This window comes from Pelobates fuscus, chromosome 3 (assembly GCF_036172605.1).
Source record: "Pelobates fuscus isolate aPelFus1 chromosome 3, aPelFus1.pri, whole genome shotgun sequence".
NCBI lineage: Eukaryota > Metazoa > Chordata > Amphibia > Anura > Pelobatidae > Pelobates > Pelobates fuscus.
In genome coordinates this window covers 311,391,448-311,414,417 of record NC_086319.1, presented here as the reverse complement: position 1 = coordinate 311,414,417, position 22,970 = coordinate 311,391,448, and the positions used below count along the sequence as shown (strand labels likewise).

General features: G+C 38.0%; 1 protein-coding gene across 2 annotated transcripts in view; it reads right to left on the bottom strand.

Moving 5' to 3' along the window:
* The window catches only part of AKAP13 (A-kinase anchoring protein 13), a 294,031-nt gene that overhangs the window by 20,310 nt on the left and 250,751 nt on the right, over positions 1–22,970 (bottom strand). For both annotated transcript variants that reach the window (XM_063448874.1, XM_063448875.1), the window contains 9 exons: positions 22,639–22,801; positions 7,350–7,417; positions 6,066–6,126; positions 4,581–4,713; positions 4,138–4,250; positions 3,591–3,737; positions 2,930–3,180; positions 326–451; positions 120–237 (listed from right to left, as the gene is read on the bottom strand). In XM_063448874.1, the coding sequence (XP_063304944.1) occupies positions 120–237; positions 326–451; positions 2,930–3,180; positions 3,591–3,737; positions 4,138–4,250; positions 4,581–4,713; positions 6,066–6,126; positions 7,350–7,417; positions 22,639–22,801 (1,180 nt within the window). The remainder of the gene's footprint in view (positions 1–119; positions 238–325; positions 452–2,929; positions 3,181–3,590; positions 3,738–4,137; positions 4,251–4,580; positions 4,714–6,065; positions 6,127–7,349; positions 7,418–22,638; positions 22,802–22,970) is intronic.

The following is a 22,970-nucleotide window of genomic DNA, read 5'->3' as shown; positions in this document are numbered from 1 at the left end:
TTTACACTTTAATTGTCCGTGGATGACGTATGGATTAAGCAATCAAAACGTGCATATTGCTTCTCAGATGATTGTCTTTTTAGTATGAAACATTTCACTACAGCTTGGCAGACCCTCACCCTTGGTATACTGTAGAATCCTTTGCAAAAGAACAGGATACTTTGTAATCCTTTGGGTAACCAGCAGTATACATTCTGGTATGCCTAATCTCCGCACCACACCACTGCTCATCTTTTTCTAAAATAAGCAGAAAAAGTAGATGTGTTAAGACTTAATGGGAGCTTTCTTAGCAATGTAAAAATCAGGTGACTTTATCTTTCTGTACCTTGATGAAGGCCTGAAACCGCTTCTCTTTGGAAAGTATGTCCTTGTAGTAATTCACAGCCTCATTATGGTGTCCACAGAATTTACCATATGTTTTCTTCATCCGCTCTGCATTTTCACCCGAAAACTGAGTAAACAGCATCAATTCATTAAATGTAAAGCCACTAAGCTTTTCAGTAAACAGAAAATGCATTTAATACAAAGTTTCCGATGTTAAAGTAAAAAAAATAAAAAATAAAAAATAATATCTACCCTGTAATTTGCTCAAACACTAACAACTTTGTTCCAGCTTGCTCTTTACTGGCTTAACGTGTGCTTGCTAGATGACTCATAGAAAGCAAAACCTGTATCAACCAAATACAGAGTTTGTCTATGCCAGATTCATAACTAGTAATTTGTTTAATTTGCACAGCATGTCATATACTAATCCTACAGAAGGAAAGAATGTACTGACTAGAAAAATAAGCACAATCTTCAAGCCAACACTATTACACAGACATTATCAGTGGCAAAGAACCACTTGTTCCTTCCACCTAGTCTGCCAATCCCCCAATCTGGCTTTACTCATCAGACCAGATTTAATGCTTCTTTCCGAAGGCGTTGTTAGGGTAGGGCATGTCTCCTGCATGAGCTTTCATAAAGCCTACAGCATCTCAAATGAGGAAACCTGCTCCTCCCACACATGTTCAATTACACTTTTTTCATTGGTTATTGGATTTGCCAGGATATAAGCCAACTGGGGACACAGTGTAAAGATGGAGGGAGCGGCTGGTGGGATCATGAGCTGTAGTGAGTCTCAGCTCTGCCCCTGCTCTCAGCTGTTGGGCTCTTACATGAACTCCTCCTTATAGACATGTGTGCTATTCGTCTACCTACTACCCAATACCCATTATGGTCTCTCTCTGGATTCAAGATACATGTATGTCTGTGTCTTGCTTGGCTCTGTTATTCCAATGTTGAACCTATCCATTATTTTCTATATGAAAACATATCTCCATCGGTCAATTTTTATAATATTTTCATACTTGAATAGGAGTTGCATTCAATCAACAAATTTGACATATAGGCTTTATCGGAATAAGTCAGATGCAGTCCAATAACAATAGTAGGGTGCAGCTAAGCCAAGTAAGTAGTACATCACTATAGTTAACAGAGGTTGATAGGCTTAATAGTTGCATTCCTTCATTAGACACAACACAGGGGGGAGGAAGGAGAGGTGTGGTGTGGTCAATCTTTCAGGTCAGTGGGAGTTGCACTCCTGATTGGCACATTCCGCCACTACAATGAGAGGCAGCTGAGTGTTGGTGTGTATTTATTGAGGAAAATAGTGCCATCTAGGATTTCTGAGAAACTCATGGGTTATGATGATGTCTCTCCATAACTCCATCATTATATACATATATACACTATATGGACAAATGTATTGGGACACCTGACCATTACACCAACAAGGACTCTTATGCCATAGCTTTCTAAATACAGACATGAATATGTAGTTGGTCCCATTTTTGCGGCTTTAACAGCTTCCACTCTTATGGGAAGGTTTTCTACAAGAGTTTTGAGTTCTTCTGTGGGATTTTTTTTACCTATTCAGCCAGTAAAGCATTTGTGAGGTCAGGCATTGATGCTGGATGAGAAGGTCTGGATTGCGATATCTGTTCCAGTTCATCCCAAATAGTTCGATGGGTTTGAGTTCAGTTCTTCCACACCAAACTCATCTAACCATGTCTTTATGCGCGGTGGGGCACAGTCATGCTGGAATAGAAAAGGGCCTTCCCCAAACTGTTCCCACAAAGTTGGAAGCATACATTGCACAGAAGCATTAAGATTTCCCTTCAATGGAAGTAAGGGGCCCAGCCCTACCTCTGAAAAACCCCATACCGTTGGCACAATGCAGTCCGACAGGTAACTTTCTCCAGGCATCTGCGAAACCCAGACTCAACAACCTGACTGCCATTCAGAGAAGCGCAATTCCTCACTCCTCAGAATACGTTTCCAATGATCCAGAGTCCAGTGACACTGTGCTTTACACCACTCGATCCGACGCTTAGCATTGATGTGAGGTTTGCATGCAGTTGCTCGCCCATGGAAACCCATTCCATGAAGCTCCCGCCAATTTTTCTGCTAATACTAATGCCAGTGGAAGTTTGGAACTCTTCAGCAATAAAAACCTGCAGAGCGTTGGTGACTTTTACGCACTATTCGCCTCAGCTCTGTGACTTTATGTGGTCTTCTGCTGTGCCTAAACACTTCCCAATAATTGCCACTTACAGTTAACCGTGGAATATCTAGCAGAGACGAAATTTCACAATCTGACTCCTTGCAAAGGTGGCATCCTATTAAAGTACCAAGCTTGAATTCACTAAGCTCTTCAGAACTACCCAGTTTTTCCACAAATGTTTGTAAATGTAGACTGCTAGGTGCTTGATTATATTCACCAGTGGCAACAGATCTGATTGAAACACCTTAATTCAATATTAAGAGGTGTGTCAAAATACTTTTGTCCATATAGAGTGTAATATATACAAATCTTTCAAGATTAATTTACACAATGACATTACTGGTATACAATGTAGTGAATATGAACACCGATCCCCATTCTTACCTGGTTGACAAGAATGTCTCCTATTCTATTGATGACAAAATTCTTGTCACTCTTTTCAACCATAGACTCCTTCTTTCTTTCAAGAATCTGCTGGAAGTACTGAATGTGGATAGTCAACAAGTCATCTAGACAGGGGAACATCTTGTCTATCATAGTCTGTTCAAACTGCAGCTCTGTCATCATTCCACGGCTGTATACGTCACTCATGATCTTTAGTGTCCGTACATGATGCATTTCAGTCTGCATTAGCTCTGGGTATTGAGAAGGTAAAAAGAAGGCCATTAAAGGATTGGTCAGGCTAATATATGTATACCTGGAAAAGACACCACGGGTAACACATTGATAGCATTTATTCCTGAATGACTAGGCACTGAACCTGAAAGTATGACAGGTTGCTTAAATCATTAACAAACTAAGGTGAAGGAATTCACACTCAAGAGAGATGCTCTGGAAAGAATATCTTAGATCTACTACAGACTTCATGTAGTAATTAAATGTCTGATCGATGTGTGTGCCATGCTGGTAAAAAGGACATGTTTAAGTAGATAAATCATGTGCTACATATTGGCAGAGGAGTGCATGAACCTTAGCAGGTCTATGGCTACAACAAAAAGGCCATCCCTGTGCTAGAATACATTTCAAGAAACACCAAATATACTACCATAGATTACATCCTGACGCTTCACCACATCTTTCTTGTGCTGACGAAGGAATTTGCTGTCCACCACTTGACTCCAGGATTCTGCCTCCAGTTGTTTCGAATCTATTTCAAAATCACCCATGAGTTGCCCCTCATTCAGATCCATCCCTTTGACCACAAAAAAAAAATAAGTCAGAATTAAGACCTCTCGCAAACACGCCATAGGCCATTAACAGGTCGCAAGCCCCAAAGCTGCTTCTCATAATCTACAAGAAATTTTTGTGTAAACTGATTTACAATTTTCCTCACCAAAGGAGATTTAAGAAACAGTGTATGATGAAAGCAGTAACGACTACTAACACTTTGTAAGGTCATTATCACAAGTAAAATCATTTCTATCTATGTAGAGATGCAGACATCCTGTGACAATTCTTCACGAAAAAATGAGCACGTAAAATATCAATATGATCTTGTTATTGAGTAGGGGGAATATGCTGTCGGCTTACATCTTTTTAATCATGAAATCCTTTTTATTGAATGTTACTCTACCAAAGTTATAGAGTCTCACCTTCGTCAATAAGAGACTCCATAGATTCGTTGACCTTTGCAATTTTGTGCAGAGAGTCCGTTGACTGGGACAAGAATTTCCAGGTACCCAGAAGGCTTTCATCACAGCCAACCCTGCAGAAAGCAGATTTAGAATATCATCACAACTTTCTACAGTTCCACAACAACAAAAAGTGGACCATGCCGCGAGACCGTTAATCATTCCAAAGTTTCATCTGGCCAACTAAGATTGTGTATTAGTGGTCTATGGTGACCTCAAATACTACTTTGTTAATAATTATATTCAAATATGTCAAATGCAGAAACTTCTATATTTTACACTGAAATGTGTTTCACAAAGTATAATAATTTGATTTAAACCCAAAGACTGAACAAATAAAAACTGCACTTTAAATCAAATACAAGCCATTGTTGAAAGGGATTTATTGGCAACCATTAACTCACCCTGCAATATTCTGCGTTGATATACTCTTTGAAATGGAGAGTGTCTGAGGCCTTCTGGTGGTTATGAGTGCAGAGAATGTATTTTCATCTGGAGCAACAATTGCAGAGCGAGGCCGCTCCTTCGGCTGTGAGCCTAAAGAGAAAAGAAATAGCATGAAAAATAAATGGCACGTGCCTCAGCATAAGAAATCTGTGCTGTTCAAATGGTTTACATAACTTCAGGGATACAAAGGATAATGTAGAGATGTGGTTAAGTTTTAGAATTTAATATTTCTAACCAGCAAAAAACAAGCAGTACATTTTACACCCACTGTTCACGTCACCCCAACAGAAAAGCAGAGGATAATTAAAGAACTGTCAAACCAGCTCTTTAATGTTACGTCACATTACAAATTATACACACTACAGGTTGAAAGCACACGTTACTACACATTGATATTATTAGCATTCGTATAGAGCCAGCATATTCCGCAGATCTTTTACAATTACAGAAAGGAGATATTTACTGGCTTAGAAGGCCCTGCTCAATGGAGCTCAACCTATGAGGATACTGAAGTAGGCAGGTATATATATATATATATATATATATATATATATATATATATATATATATCAACCTCAAAGGGGAAATCCTGGGTGAACTCTAACACATTTGTTTTACATATACACATTTTAGACATTTCATTAAAAAAAATGAATGAGTATACTTACCAGTGAATGTCTCTCTTTTATCCAGAGACATGGTCTGCTTCCATTGACAACTATTTTAACCCCTTAAGGACCAAAGTTCTGGAATAAAAGGGAATCATGACATGTCACACATGTCATGTGTCCTTAAGGGGTTAAAGAAGATGTGGCTGAGATTTTTCAGGGAATCCTATCCCTAACTGTAAATAACCAAGAAGCTCTACATAACGGTCTACATAAGCCATGCTTCCCCAGAGCAATTAATGGGAGCTGGTCATGCATCATTATTACAACCACCAGGGCTTCTTTTGACTTTAAGGGAAACAGCTGTGCATTGACAATATTGAGTACAGAATTGTACTCATTACTTTATCTCTTATAAAAACTAAAGGAATGCCAGATAGGTGAGAGTGTAGTAAATGTGGGAGGAATAACATGTGTTTTCTCTCTTCGTTTAACATATTTATTGGCACGCAAAAACTCTCAAGATATTTGGTCCGCAATTCTCTACATTTTGCATGCAAGTAAACACTTAAATTGCATTTGATGAGACATTTCCTTCTGAAACATTTTCATTCTTAGAATCCATTCATATTTTTTGCTGTTTAAGCCACAACGACTGTACCTCCTCATCCGAAGCAATGAATGGGAAAAATGTTTAGGCTTACTATTTTGGAGGGACCTTAGGGAAGATGTCACTTGAAAATGTATGCGGAAATATATACTGATGTAGTCTCTACAATGATATATTATAATTATAAGGGAAAAATGTCATTATTACTAAGCACAAAGACCCACCTTTGCTTCTCATTACCACTGGTAAAGAAGAGGTATCATTCGCTTGAAGAACCTTCTGATTCTGAAAGGGGTACAAAAAACATAAATCTTATCTGGTTGTCATGATTATTTTCCAGTGTAAATAAACATAGTTCTGTACTCTTCTAATAGCCGTAAGAGACACTGACGGTGCAGGCAGCCTTAGACAACATGTGACTGTGCCACACGGTATAGGTGTGGCTGGTTTGTTTTGGGAAAACACCACACCTTTAGGAATGTGTTCAAACTGCCTAGGGACTGGAATATTTTTATCATACAACCCAGCTGCCTGATTCTTCTTCTGTCGTTTCCTCCTTCAATTCTTTAGTGACTCAAAGGAAGGAAGCTTCAAAGGATTTATTTACTTTACATTTTTAGTCCAAATTACCTTTAATTTTTTATCCACATAATTTTTTTGTTGTTGCCGATCTGCACGTAAAACTACACTAAGCACATTTTAAGTATAACAACAACTTGCCAGATACACTTACTTGTTATGTTGCAATTTATAGAAAATACTATATCTCAATGGTAGCATCAATCTGTTTTCATTCAGTCTATAACATCCTCACAGTCATAAGCGGACTAACACTTATTCTCACTTAACATACTTGCATGTCCCTTTTACTATATTGCATTTGCTAATGCTTTAAATCAAGTAATAAGGAATTCATAAATATATTATAATCCACTAACCTGCTGCTCCCTACCAAATACAATGATTTGCAGATCCAAGAAGCTGCCAACCCCATGAAGATCACGTAAACCCCCTCCACAGGTCCAATAGTCAATCAATCTCCATACAGCTCCAGTGAACGGATGATCCCATTTCAGATCCCCTAATCTAATGATCCCTTTTACATCTAGTAATTGGAAGATCCTCTGACAAATCCTGCAATTCACCAATCCCTTTACCTTTTCTGTAAACTGTCAGTCCTTTTACATATCCTCTATCATTTTTATAAAATCATTAAATGGTTAATCTGTCAACACCTGTATGCATCCTGCAATCTGTTTATCATTCCTTTCTTCTATTATGTATCTAAGGACCCCTTTGTTTTACCTTGAAAGTCAAATGAAAAGGGGCACTCCTAATCTTAAATGTGGGTTTTACAAGCTCTGCTGAAACAATTATTACCCTTTTATTTAATATCTGTAACATATCTTTAGTGTCCTGATTAAAAGATCACAGGATTAGATGAAATCACTACAAATAGATCAGAGATCTATATAAATATACTGATAAATAAGAATATGACTCATTACCTTCATTTTGAATTTTGTGCATGTAAAGTAGCTCTCTCTGCAGGCTTTGTGTACAATTGAGTTGCAATCTGATAAAAAAGGAAAACGAATACAAGGTTAAATGTTTAATTTGTAAAATCACACAGCAATGCAGAATTCTACCAATTATAGCTTAACTACACTCAAACAACAACAGATCAGTATCAACAGTCCCTTTCACACAGACCAGTCTGGTAATGCAGACACCCACTGGGATACGATCCGGGGTAGTTACAGAGAATTTGCAGATCATTTGAATGCTGGTATCTAGACGTCAGAACAAACAACTTAAGCAGGTGTACTAAAAATCTGTTAAAGAGACAGCAAATCAAACTGCTACAAGCACAATATTATGCAGATGTTTTTGGATTTCATTTAACAACATACTAAAATATGTAATAAAATAATAAATTAGACTTTTCATTGACTAACACATAAAAACTAATACTAATAATCTGTTGCATTGTCTGAAATAAGGGGGGATTAATTATTAAATATTGTATGACATTGTAAATATGGCATATTGCAGTGAATTGAAATCTAAATTGAAAAATACAGCATAATGTGGATTGTTTAGTTTGTCTTCATAAATAAAAGTCAAGTTTAGCTAAACCTTCTTTCAGTGGCTGTGTCGTAACAAAGAAATGTGTACTTTTGACAAAAACAGAAAAGCAGCAAAACAACTCAAATTTGCCTGAGCTGGACTTTTTTCCCAACCCTTTTCCTTTGTGTAAGTTTTGTAAGACAAATCCCTGGTTTGCGAATCAGCTCTTAATGCAGTGCAAATAAGAGGTAGCAGAACCTGCCCTATAAACTACTAATAACCCCCTCTACAGGAAGGAAATACGTTTGTGCAAAAACACAATTTCACCTTTAGTCATAGTAGGAAATTGTTTTCACAATTTATTTCGAATTCATTTTTTTTTTAAAATAACCTCCCTATTGGCAAAAACTGAACTAGAGGATATTTTCATTTATATGGGGTTAAATACGTCTTTACTTGACCTGCATGTTTAACCCTTTATCTGGAAACTACATTTGATCAAATGTGTTGAAAGAACAGTATAATAGTTTATGTTTATGAGACATAATAGGAGAAAAATACTGGTTAACAAGTGAATTGCACAAGCCGTACTCTGATTTCTACATTCCATGCAGTCACAATGCCTCTTATCTAGTCAAATGTATTTGTTTGCAATAAATATATAAATAAATGCAGAAACTGCCTTGCATGTTAGATGATCTAAAGATACGATGTGCAGCAATAAAGAGGATCACAGGTACCAGCACAAACACTGAAAGCTCTAATCAAGACCGATAATGACAAAATTACCCAAAGTATTCAAGTGTCAAAAGGGGACCCTTTTTTTTGTCAGAACAGCATAAACAAAAGATACTGATTATTGTAGAATGATGAAATAAATAAAATTATGAGAAGGGTTTGGGGGTATGCTTGTTGAAAACGCAAGGTAATTAAGTCTTCATACTCCAATTGCTGTAGGCACAGACCTCTAAAATTCAAGATCCTGAACTACTCTCATGCATCCCAAATGTCCCTATTTTGTACCCAAATCTCCTTCTCCCTCTTTTCTAGGAGTTCCATATTGTTGCTGTGGCTGAGTGTATAACAGAACTCCACAGCAACAATACTTACAGTAATGTGTCTTTAAACTACAATAAATGTGTCTATAAATCTGTCTGTGTACATACGATACATTGTGTATGTACTAAATAGTATTTTGTTGTATAAATTACCTCACCACACCCCTACAATTAAATTGTCCCTTTTAGTACATACCTCTCCACATTTCAAATTACATATATGTATGCATAGTTTGTATATATGATACCTTCTTGCATATTCTTGATTCTTGGACGTGAGTACATGAATTGTTATTCTGTGTAATGATTATTTCTCTCCCGCTTCTAGTGTCATTCTGCACTGTTTGTTGTTTCCTCTCTCCCTCCTCACTCTGTGATCCTTACACAAAATATTTAAGACACTGTGAGAATGGTGTCTATTTTAATGTCGATTTAACCCTAGTATTACGACTCAAAATTCTATGTGTTGTGTTTTTTTTTTGCTCAGAAATGCTTTAGACTTGAAAAAGTGAGATCCTGAAAGCTTATCATTCCAAAATTGTATTAGGCCAATAAAAAAAAAAAAGATATTACAAGATACAAATTAATCTTTTATTTTATATTACTGGACTAATATGGCCACAACATTAAAACCTCTTTCCTAATATCATGTAGGTCCCCTCCTGCTGCCAAAACAGCTCTGATGAGTAGAGGCATTGTTCTGTGATATCTGACAACAAGACTATGGCAGCAAATCCTTTAAGTCTTGCAATTTGCAAGGTGGTGCTTCCAAGCATCGGATTTGTTGTTCCAGCACACTCCACAGATGCTCAATTGGATTGTGATCTGGGAAATTCGGAGGCCAAGACAACACCTTGAACTATTTGTCATGTTACCTAAACCATTCACGAACAATTTAGGAACACTATTAAGGGGTGCAGATGGTCTCTAGGTCGGAGATGCAAGTAAAAGTAACATTCACATGAATGCCGGGACCAAAGATTTCCCAGCAGAACATTGCCCTGGGTATAACACTGCTACTGCTAGCCTGCTTTCTTCCAATAATGCATCCTACAGACATCTCTTCACCAGGCACCCAGCCATAAGATCAGGCAACCTTCTTCCATCGCTCAATGGTCCAATTCTGATGAAGGCACTTTTGGCACTGGGCAAGAGGTCATCGTGGGTACTCTGACTGGCCCGTGGCTATGCAGCAAACTGTAATGCCCTGTGTGTTCTGATACCTTTCTATCATGGCCAGCATTAAGTTTTTCATAAATGTGTTCGAACTAGACTGGGCTAGCCTTAGGTTTCCATGTTAGTCAAGGAGCCTTCCACTCATGACCCTGACACTGGTTCATCAGTTGTCCTTTCTTGCACCACTTTTGGTAGGTACTAACCACTGCATAGTGGGAGCCCCCTACAAAATTTGCTGTTTTGGCAATGCACAGGCCTAGTTGTCTGGCCAACACTCTTTGGCCCTTGTCAAAGTCGCTCACATCTTTTTACTTGCCAATTTTCCTGCTTCCAACACGTGGAATTTAAGAACTGGCGGTTCACTTACTGCCTAATACATCCCCACCCATTGGCAGGTGCCATGGTAACAATATAATCAATGATATTAACTTTCCCTGCCAGTGGCTTTATTGTTCTAGATGACCAATGTATCTATGTGTATGCATAGTAGATTACGCATCAGTCTCTGATAATAAGCAGAAAATACACCCTAATAAAGAATTCAAAATCTGTGGAGCAGGGATGGAGAAGAAAAATCAGTCTGAAGAGGTGAAAGAACAGTTCAAGTACACACAAATATATATTCAGAGGAATGCATTTATGTATTCCAATATAGGGAACGTATAAATGTATTCCTCTGAATATATATTTGTGTGTACTTGAACTGTTCTTTCACCTCCTCCGATTGACTTTTCTCCTCCATAGCAGCTGCACAGAGTTTTAACTTTTTACTTGTGTGTATTTTCTGCTTAAAGGATCACTTATAGGGTCAGGAATACAAACATTTATCCCTGACCCTATAGTGCTAAACCATTTAGGTGGCTTGTCCGCCCTTAGCCCCCCTATAAAAGTTTAAAACTCACCTTATTTCCAGTGCCGCGCGGGTCATTTTGGCCAATCAGGACCTCCTCATAGAGATGCATTGAGCATGCAGAGCGTGGGGACGCTGAACGGCAGGGCTGCTTACTGTGCAGTCCTGAGCCAGGAAGCCCCTCCAGTGGCCATCTGAGGAGTGGCCACTTGGAGGTGTCTCTAGGGTCAATGTAAACACTGCCTTTTCTTTGAAAAGGAAATGCCTGAAGGGAGCTATTATACTCACCAGAACAACTACATTAAGCTGTAGTTGTTCTGGTGACTATAGGTCTTGCACTGTGATTCCATAGCAGTCATGAAGGATTCCCAATTGTCAAGGACAGAACTTTTAGTCTGCAACATCTGGTGTGGCCATGTTTTGATCAGTCCAGAAAGCAGGTTGATAGCCGCTTGGACGTTATAAAGTCGGTAGCATAAGTCCAAGACAAATAGCAATTCGCAGTTCACCTAAAGTACTGGAAGGATGTACGGCATGGCGACGAACGGTGCAGAGAATGAGCAGGTTCCGGCGCTCGGCGTACTGTGCCTTTACGAATCAGAACTTCTTTCTGCAACTCCGAAACAGTCTGGGCCAGGCTGGACACTTGCTGGGTAAGCTGCTTGCACATTTCTGCAGACTCCATGATGATCAAGTCTTTTGTCAGGGTCTTACATGAGGTGGGAGTCTGTAGCGTAGATAGGTTTGCTCACCCTTGCAGACAGTCCAAGGTGACCAGGTAAGAAGCCACCTGGACTGTGAATCTGTGCACAGGGGCTTGCAATAAAGGTGTTACAAAGCAGTACCGACAAGGACACAAACAGCAAAATAGTCGAGGGATAGCCGAAGTCAAAGGATGCCAGAGGTCAGGATAAACGAAGTGTAGCTGAAGTCTGAAGCCGGGGTCAATAAGGAATACAAGTTCAGGAGACTAGAAAACAGGAACTGAACACATAAATCAGGATCAAAGACTTGATAATGTTCTCATGGAGGGGCAGTTTATATACCCAGCAGATGAATGATCAGTCTCAGATGAAGCACAGCAATGACCATAGAATAAGTCCAGCCCCCAGTGCTGCAGACATAGCCAGGAATAATAGGGCTAGAAAGCTTGAAAGAATCGTAACTGCATTGGCTCAAAGGCAAGCGAGCAGGCCCAGGACAGCAAAGGACCCAGGTTCAAAATCCCCTGTTTGGCACTTGTAGGACGGCCACGTCTGTATGGCACGGTGAGAACCGTGACAGTTAGCTCATTGAGAATTTCAGATGACGGCTCTCAGCCAATGAGCTATGCCCTGCACTGACAGAGAGCTTCCGGTACTCTGATGGCTGTAGTGGAAGAAAGGAGCAGTGACTGGCGACTGACTTGATCTTTGTTAGGAAATCAAAAAAGGTTTGCTTGCCAACAATTGAAGGGTGCTTCGGGGGTACTCTGGGCATCATATCAACACTGTAGTAGTTATTGTCCCTACAACATATGTATGCTCTTTTTAAAGAGGATAGAATTTCAGCAAATTAATATATTAGGAGAAACAAATATTAAACAGACTATGCGGAACAATTAAATGACAAGAGACTGTGTTTTGAACCACTCCCATAGACCTCAATAAGGATTGTGCTCAGGAACTCAAGTTGGAGTAAACAAAGCTGGGAATTTTGTTTTGACGTATAAAAGGCTGTTTTCTTTTATTCTAATCAGCTGCCAGAATTGCAAGTTCAGGCCCTTTAATAGTAGAACTTCGGGAATGTCCTGTGCACACAAATCTCTATAAATAATGGTGCGTAGGGACTAAGATACCAAAGTTCAATACTCGTAAAATGATGCAAGAGGCAGACTAAAGAACTTCTCATTTTCAAATAGTACATTTAATCACAGTCTAAATTGCTTTACCCAGTTTTCAGATAGACAAATACTGATATGTTAAATTAGGCTCCAGAATGTGGTTGTAAACATCATACTAAAGTTTTGCCAGGCTTCATTTGTGACAGCACAGGAGATCCTGAATAAGCATCTAGAATAACAATCTTTCTCACACTTTCTACATATTATCTTGCAGATACTATAACAAGACATAAATAACAGATTATTGAAATGTCACTAAACAATCTACTATTGTTTTAAGTGCTGTAATAATTAAAATAAGCAAAAGTCTTGGCTGATTTTCAGCCATTAATACTGGTTAATTATGGTTATTGATTATCTTTTCTTAAATCTTCTATAATGAAATAAAACAAATTTGGTGTATGTGTGCTATTTCATTATACCGGAACCTGAATGACAATATTTCATAATAATTTAGAAATATTAAGGGTTGAGCCTTAATATCTGCTAAAACGTTGTTTATTGTTGTTACAATAGCACTTTAAACAATAGCAGATTGTTTTGTGGTGTTTCATTTAGTCATTATATAATCACTTCTAATTATCTTGATTATCAGCCGCGTACTGTAATCGCAAATTTACCCTCGAGCATTTGGATCACATGTAAACACATGAAACAGACCAGAACTCCCAAGATGTACTTTTAGTGTTTGTGTATTTAAGGAAACACCCCACTCCTCAGTTACCCAATGTAGCATGCCATGATGTAATTATAGGACAACATAAAATGGTTGTATCTGAATAGAACACTCCTAATCAGCTCTGCACCAAAGGGATGAATAATGTATTAGACATCTTCGCAGCTACACCAGTCACTTACAAAAATTACAACATTGCAAAACAAATCGTGAGATGTTAAGCTTCTCCCCCAGAGCATAAAATATCAGTCAGTTTACCCAGTCTGTTTCTACGTCAGGCTGCCTCCAATGTGAACCAATTTAAGAAAGTCAGTACATATACAAATAATGGATCATTTGCATCACTAGAATTCCTACTACTTATTTCCATACAACAATGCTGAGAGCGGATGAACAGAACATTAAAAAGCACAAGCAGGTCCTCATTATCTATCTATATAAAAATCTATATTTATTACATTTGCGCAGCAATTCTTCATAAACATTTAGCATATGATCGCAACAGCACATTGTGGAATTCCACATGCAGCACAAAATACATACATATACATAATGAAACACAAACCATCGCAACACAATTCTCAATGAGTAGAAAATGGTTACCAGTTCCTGAACATATAAGTGTACCCCTAAAAGGACACTTTAGGCATCAGAATAAATGAAGAAGTTTTGGTATACAGACCATGCCCCTGCATTCTCACTGCTCGATTTTCTTCCATGTCAGTGGTAAATCACTTTGTTTGTACAGACCTAGTCACATCTCCCTGCATGTGGCAGCCTTTCTAAACACTTCCTAAAAAATAACCTAGATATTTTAGTTTCCTGAATTGTGCAGTCTGTTTAATCTAGAATTTCCAATCTCCTACTTTGGTTAATAACTTTCCAGACCTTACAGGAGCCTCCTGTGTGTGATTAAAGTTAAATTTACAGAGCAGGAGATAAACATTTCTAAATCAAGTTCATCTGGCTGAAAATAAAACCAATTTTTTTTTTAATGCTGCATGGAAAGAAACAAAATTGATTTAAATCCTAAATGGCAGAGAATTGAGACGCGAGACTTAAAGGGCATGATGTATACAACCAAAACTTCTTCATTAAATCAAAGTTGTTTTGATGCCTATAGTATCCCTTTAAATTAGACTGAGACAGTAACAAAATACCTACTACCTAGAGCAAACCGAAAAACTCAGGTTAAAAATAGTGTTTAACAGCCAGTAAAGTAAGGATGGGATATTTGCTAGGGCACATACTGTGCAGCCACTTCCATATTACAGGGGCAGTGCTTATAGCATCAAAAGTTCAGAAGTTCCCTTCTTGATCATCAAAGGGAATGAAAGTCTAAATCAGTGCTACTCAGGCAGTTTTTGTTTGCCAACATTTCAAAACTGACATCCACAGTTCACTGGAAAGCCATTATTTTTACAGATGTGACCAGGCTGATCATCGAGTTTGAGAAGTAACAATCTAGATAATTTACAATTATTTTATTTTCCAGTGAAAGGAAATTGCAGGAGGTGCAAATCCCGTAAACATCATGTATCATATCCATTTATAAGTGCCAGTGTTCAATAGATTATATGAAGGATATCATATGAAAGGTTTTATATTTAGATTAAAAAAAATTGTAATCAATAAGTGTGAAGACCAATGAAAGACAACATACAACTTTCCAGTTGTTTCTAGTTCTACTACAGGTGGCAAGCCATTTGTTCCATCTGTTTATTACTTCAGATACACTGAATATTTGAATAATGTAATGGACTATGTATGTTTGGCATTAACTAGGTCATAAGATAAGAACATATATAAAAGGGAAATATAGAGCAGTGGCAACAGCTGTGTAAACAAATATTAAGGCACCAAAAGCAGAAAAAAAATGTACCGGTAAATATGTTGTAGAGTAGGAGACCGACTTCACTACTTTATTGGAGCAATAGGGGAAGGTATTCAAATCTTAGCAAATTATAACAACATTTAGATATCTTGAAAAAAAATGTACAAGCGGAAAAAGACCTCCAATTTCAATTTTGGCAGCACTTTCTCTTTAAAACATATGCCGATCCAGCCAATCTAACATATGGAGCCAATATGGAAAAAAACACAACTGCAAATTAAATCACACACATATAAAGCTATTTACATTCAGTTCAGTATCAGTATAACACAATATATAAATAAGGATCAAGCCATACCAGAGTGCGTGTCAGTCAACATGTGTATCTGTGAAAATGGTCGAGCAACTTATTAACCTGCGCTTATATGAGGTTAACCTTAAAAACTGACAGTGGGGAAGAATGATGCTGGAGGAGAGGAATTGGCAAACACTCTAACAATGACCTCGTTACATTGAATATTTACATGGAGACCACCATCTGGCTAATCTCATACACATGTATCACAGATTAGGTCATGCCCAGGCACAGATATCTTAAATTGTTGAACTGAGATATCACACTTGACACAAAAGTAAAAGTATTTTAATGTATATGAATGCAACCACGCAAAACCATGCACAGACTGTATATTAATGCAGTACCCTAGGTTTGAGGGGTTTCTTTAGCTTATAATAAATAAAAACACCACTCCGAAACAACAAGCAGCAGGCAAACATGATAAACCAAGAGGAACTTAAAGCTAAGCCGATACATTTTAAAAGAAGGCTATCACATCTTCACTTTAGCCCCATCCCCTATTCAACCTTGCATATTAATGCATTGACTAAACCATAATAAAAATGTCAATTAGATAAAATAGCAGCTGACTCAGCTCTGCAACGTGCCAACGAAAGGAGTGACTAGGATCAAGCAGAAGTACCTCTTTCCCTGCACTGGCCATTTGGCATGGGTGGCGAAAGAGATGACTTAATTTGGATTAAAAAAAAATAAAAATAACTGTCATGCTAGACAATTGAAAAATAACAAAAAAAAATAGTTCTAGTTAAGATGATGAAAACAACCTATTCACAGAAGGAAGTTTTGTATCTGACAGTGTACAAAACAAAACCAAAGCAACACAAAAAGATTGATCGACGGAATGGAATCATTTATCGGAAGAGAATTGTAGCTATTCTAGAACAAAGTACTATGTTTCAAGCAATCGCCACAGAATATAGTGGGGTATTTGTACAAATTGCTATAGATGTAGCACTTTGCCTAAGATCTGTACTTGGTTTGCCTGAATTGCCTCTTGTGTTTAGATTCCAGAGCAGCTGAATTGTCCTCAAAAGCCACGTCAAGTTAAAGTTGCTTTTCAAGCCATGTGGTATCCTAGAAAAATCTGTGGTGCTCAGACAGACGCTCCCGGCAGATGTGTAAAGGGTTCAGACAAGAATATCATCCACTACAGATTAATACCACACTGTGTGCAGTCCAATCTCGAAGTATCTTCTTACCTTACTTTGCGGTCATCCCAGTGAAACAGTGTTCCTCTCTTTAAAGAGTTCCTTCCACTCTCTGCCTTATCTTTGTGATTTACATGAACTTGTATCCTCAGAAAAAATATTTTATGAGCTACGTCATTAAAAAAAAATAGCTGGCCCAGCTTCACTGATAAGGAATAACTTCCTCTTTTGTACCGTCTGCCTCCCAGGTACCAAGCAAACATCATTCAATCATATAAGGGAAAGTTTGTGATTGCAAATTCTTTAATTCTGAACATTTATACTGATTTGCATCAGTTGGGGATATCTCAAAAGGAATTTAACTGTGATGAAGAATCACAGCAGTCTTTCAGCAACATGATAAAGTTTCAGCAATAACAGGGTTTATACATAACAAGTATTTCTGGGAAAAAGTCCAAAATGCGGAGCAATTAGAAAAATATTGATTGTTCATGACATGTACATTTTCCCATTGTACAGCGCTACGGAATTTGCTGGCGCTATATAAATAATAAAAATAATAATTATTAAGTTACAGCACAGTTTAAAGGACCACTCTAGTGCCAGGAAAACATACTCGTTTTCCTGGCACTGGAGTGCCCTGAGGGTGCCCCCACCCTCAGGGACCCACTCCCGCCGGGCTCTGGGGGGAGGAAGGGGTTAAACTTACCTCTTTCTCCAGCGCCGGGGAGCTTTCCTCCCCCTCTCCTTCTTCCTTGCGACGTCATTGGATGAATGCGCATGCGCGGCAGGAGCCACGCTCGCATTCAGCCGGTCGCATAGGAAAGCATTATCACTGTGATTTTCACAGTGAGAAGCACGCAAGCGCCTCTAGCGGCTGTCAGTGAGACAGCCACTAGAGGTTTTGGAGGCTGGATTAACCCTCAGTATAAACATAGCAGTTTCTCTGAAACTGCTATGTTTATAAAAAAAAAGGGTTAATCCTAGAGGGACCTGGCACCCAGACCACCTCATTAAGCTGAAGTGGTCTGGGTGCCTAGAGTGGTCCTTTAAGTTACGGCCCAGAATATCTCTTTTATATTTCTTTTTACTCCAAACACATTCATGAGCAGAATGAAAAAACAAAATGTGGTTTAAACACTCTACAGAAGAAAAAAAAATCTGATACAAATTTTATATTAACATGCACATAATTAAATTTATATCACGATTTTATCCTGTTTGCGTTCTTTTTATCAAAACAAAATTACAGAGATAAATAAAATCCACAGAGGCCAAGAAGTAGTGATAATAACTGTAGAAATCTCAATGTTAAAGAATAGTCTTTAAACTTACAATAACTTTTCATTACATACTGTTTCTACTATCCAAACCATAGCATTTCAGCTCTTCAAATGGTACGATTAAAGCTTAATATCCGGACACAGACAGACACTAACACACGGCCATGATATAGGGGTATACATGCACTCGAGCCTCCCAGCAGATGTGACAAAGTTATAGTAATATACTTCAACAATCCCTAAACATAAAGCTTTAGTGTCAGTTTAGCAATTTAGATATGCAGTAGTCCTATTACATGGATTTATTGTTTCTTCCTCAAATTCTGTTACATTACAGATAAAAGCTACATTGTAACTGGTTTGCAGGAAACAATAACACCATTTAAGCAAACCTATAGCCCTTTATAAGCAAATGCTATGCATGCAAATGCATCTTCATTGAATCCAGGAGAATTCAAAGACTGATAGAAAAGCCTGGCACTAACTGACTGGAGAATCTATACAGCTGCATGTTTAGCACATTCACGGAATCACCAAATGCACATCCCACATGGCTCAATAGGTGTTAGTCTATCATCTAAACACTGCAGCATCCCCATCGCTAAACAGTTAAAGGGGGTGGAGCGGTGTGTGTTGACATATAGGCAAAATGGAATGCAGGTAATTCCATTGAGTGCAAACGGGGGGAGATAATTTGTATAAAACAATGTTTATCTATACTTTCCCACCTGCAGAATTATTCACTCAATTGGATCGTCAAAGAAGTTAAACTTTTAGGCCAAGCAACTGAATAAAAAACATTTTTTAACTATGCTATGTTGTTCCCTTGCCAATTGTCCATGTGTATGTTTTCATTGTAAAAGCACTAACTAACCTTCTCCACACAAGACAAGAGAGGAAAAAGAAGTATCACTGCGCTCCATGAGGAACTATTTTAAACATACATTAGCTTTAGAACAACAACAGCCTTTTGGATTTGTTCTGGTGAGTAGACTCATTACCTTCAGGCTTTTTGCTGTAAACACTGTCTTTTCAGAGAAAATGCAGTGTTTACATTACAGCCTAGTGATAACTTCACTGGCCACTCCACAGATAGCTATTAGAGATCCTATCTGGGTCATGGTTGCCTAAAATGCATCCAAACATTCAGTGTCTCCTCCCTCTGCATGCAGACACTGAACTTTCCTCAAGAGATTCATTGATTCAATTCATCTCTATGAGGAGATGCTGATTGGCCAGGGCTGAGTTTGAATCATGCTGGCTCTGCGCCTGATCTGCCTCCTTGTCAGTCTCAGCCAATCCTATGGGGAAGCACTGTGATTGGATCAGGCTACCACTTCTGATGATGTCAGCAGACAGTTTGTTTTTCTGAGAAAAACAGCATGCAGATCTACAGCTTCAGGCTTGAATACAAGTAAGATTTTACTATTTTTAGGCAGGCACGAGGGGCCCATGGTGGCTTTAACCCTATAGGGTTAGAAATAAATGTTTATGTTCCTGACCCTATAGTGCTCCTTTAATATTCGGTTTCCCAGACATTTTCACCCAGACCTTAGTTATGAGGTTACAACTTTTTTTTTTCTTTTTTTTTTAGAGCAGTGACTATTTGTCATGCTTTTTAACATCATTTTGAGTCTTTATACAGTGCAGTACACAGACCTAGCTATACTGAAAGGAATCTCTATGTTTCCAACTACAATGAAGATATGAAGAAATCTGAGGCTGCAGTCGCACACCAGTATGGAAATAAACAAGTTTCAGCACAGATTAGTTTATACCAGGTCTCAAGTGCTCAGCTTTTTAGGCAGTGTTATTACCATGTCTGTCTCTTACTCAGTTTTTCCTGTGCTATAAAGCAATCTACATCTGGTTTGCTTTTATGAAAGTACATTTTTACTCATCTTCTGCACAAACATTGTTTGGCCGTACCCATTTTTATTTCATTTATTTATTGCACAGGTTTTTAAGGAAGTTGCCATTTTTACCACCAAGTCACAGCTCCCCATCTGCCCACGTTAACCTCTGTAAAATCTAAGCACAGACAGCTCAGCTGCAAGACAAAAGCCGCACAATTAGGGTTATTTCCAAAAGTGAAAATTCTAAGTGGATTTTATATTCAGTCAGCTATGCTTCCAGTTCAGATTACTTTGCAATACACTTCGTATTCACACTTTGGTGACGAACCCTGAAGGACCATAAGGTCCACAGTTACAACAAGAAGCTGCCATCAGGAAGTATGTATTCCAGTGATGACTATCCTATTGTATCAACAGCAAGTTTTCCAGCCAGTAATTTGTCTAGCTGATTTTCTAGAGAAACACAATGTACAAACAGTTCAATTGCCAAAAATGTTCACCATATCTGGTCCACCACACCAAGTTTAGGCATCACTGCTTTAGGGTCTATGTTGCTCCAAGCATTGAATGATGGTAACCACATCATCCTTTGACAAATTGAACTTAAAATGTCACAGATTGCTTGGAAATTAATAAATACACATTATAGGTTTCAGAACTATAATACTGTATATTTTACACAGTATAATATACTATTCTGTGTTAATAAATGCTAATGTTATTTTTCTTGTTTTTATTTGCCTATAAACCTTTGAACTAGAAAATATGGCTCATGCACAATTGTATCTGCTCCATATAAATCTAAAAATAAGCACATATAAATATGTGCCTTTATGTAATCCAGTCAAACCTGTTCCCTTGAGTCATTCTTGCTTATAATTAAATAGAAGTTGCAATCACAATTCCCACTCTGTAAAAAGACAGCATGTAAAATGGTTGTTTCACTAGGCCAAAAGCTATGTTCAGCATAATAAACTGTTGGATCATATGTTTTTGGTAACTGGAACATCATGTACCCAGATTGATAGGTGTTTATGATTGGGCAAGGAGAACAGGAAGCTGGGATATTAACAGAGAAAAACATGCCTCTTATAAAGTACTTCGCTCTTCAAACATGAATAACTATATATCAAGGGCTATATGGATGCATAAAACCCCAAACACTCAACAACAACAAAACAAAAAGTTGGGCATCCAAAACCACTTTGCATTAATCAACAGCACTCAAATAAGAATTCTACATGATATTTTATGATACTCGTGTAAGAACATTTTATTTAAGACATTTTAAAAGACTCAGAATATTTTGGCTAGATGCATTTATGGTATGGGCACAGTGATTACCCCTTAAAACTGAGCATTCATGAAAAATGCACCGACAGGGCAGCAATGTGTTTAACACAAATCTGAAGTTAATGTTCTATGTTAGCCACCCTTAATTATGGTAAGTCTCTTCTAAAACAGATTACAAAGATTGAAAAACAAAGAGAAAGCCACATTCATTATGATAAATATTTTAACTGCAATATAAATAAATTGATTTTCTCACCCCTCCTGGGTGGTATGTTTATTCCTCATTCTTGTGACCTCTACCAGATGCCTGGGTGTTTGAGGGTTCTACGCAGTATCTTTGCTGTATCTAGAACTGCACTCTTCTGGACAGCAATCTCAGATGTCCCACCTGGAATCTGTTAAAGCCACTCCCCCAACTTGGGACTCACAGCCCTGAGTGCTCCTATCACAACTGGGCCTACTACTGCCTTCACTTTCCACATCCTTTCTAGTTCTTCTTTCAATCCCTGGCATTTATCCACCTTCTCCCTGATGTTATAGTCACTGGGTATTGTCACATCCACCATGACTGCAGTCTTTCGTTCCTCGACTACCACCACCATGTCTGGTTGGTTGGCCAGCACCTGCTTGTCTGTCTGGGTCTTGAAGTCCCACAGGATCTTAGCCCTGTCATTCTCAACTACCTTTGGTGTTATCTCCTATCTGGACTTAGGCAGGTCCAATTCTGTGCAGATGTTTCGGAACACAATCCCAGCAATTTGGTTGTGTCTCTCTATGTATGCTGTTCATGCTAACATCTTGCATCCGGCTACTAGGTGCTGGACTGTCTTAGAGGCCTCTTTGCACAGTCTGCACCATGGGTCTTGCCTGGTGTGGTAGACTCCAGCTTCTATTATTATTATTATTATATATATACACACATATATATCTTTTTAAGTGTTATCACAAATTAGAGCAGTTTTCCTGCAAAACAAGTGATGTAAAGATGTTGTTTTAGGTGAATTATTACTCTGAAATCTCACTGATGTCAAAAACTAGCTAGAATTAACAGTTTTGCTTTAAACAGTTGAAAACGGTGTGTTTAATATTCTAGTAACAAACAAAAGGTTGTTTAGCTAACAATAAAGAGGAAATGTCTACTTCTGTGTGTGTTGAGCAATTATTTCCTTAAAAACAAACCACCACCAAAAAAAAAAAAAAGCAGAACACCTCTTAATTAACTCATTATAGTGAAGTTTACTCTAATCTCTAGCTCATATAGTGCAGATAATATAAATATCCCTAATAAATTGGCTTTAAGAAATTGAACTTACTTGCACACAGATATCCATCTTTCCCAGAGAAGCCTTTGGAGCAATTGTTGCAAGTAATGGGAGCCACGATCGGCATAGAGCTAAAAAGGTGTCCATTTATAGTCTTTTTATCTTTTTCTTTTTCCTTGGGATCCTTTTCCTTTGTTTTCTCTTTTTCTTTTTCCTGTTGAGTAGAAATTATCAGATTTGTTTAAGAATCAAAAAAAAAAAGTCAAAACAAGTAAAATTATATATATATAAATATAAAACAAGGGGGCTGCACTTACCTGAACATGCATAAATGGGGTGCTGCTGGGGGCCAATTTATACAATACACAAGATCCAGCACACTT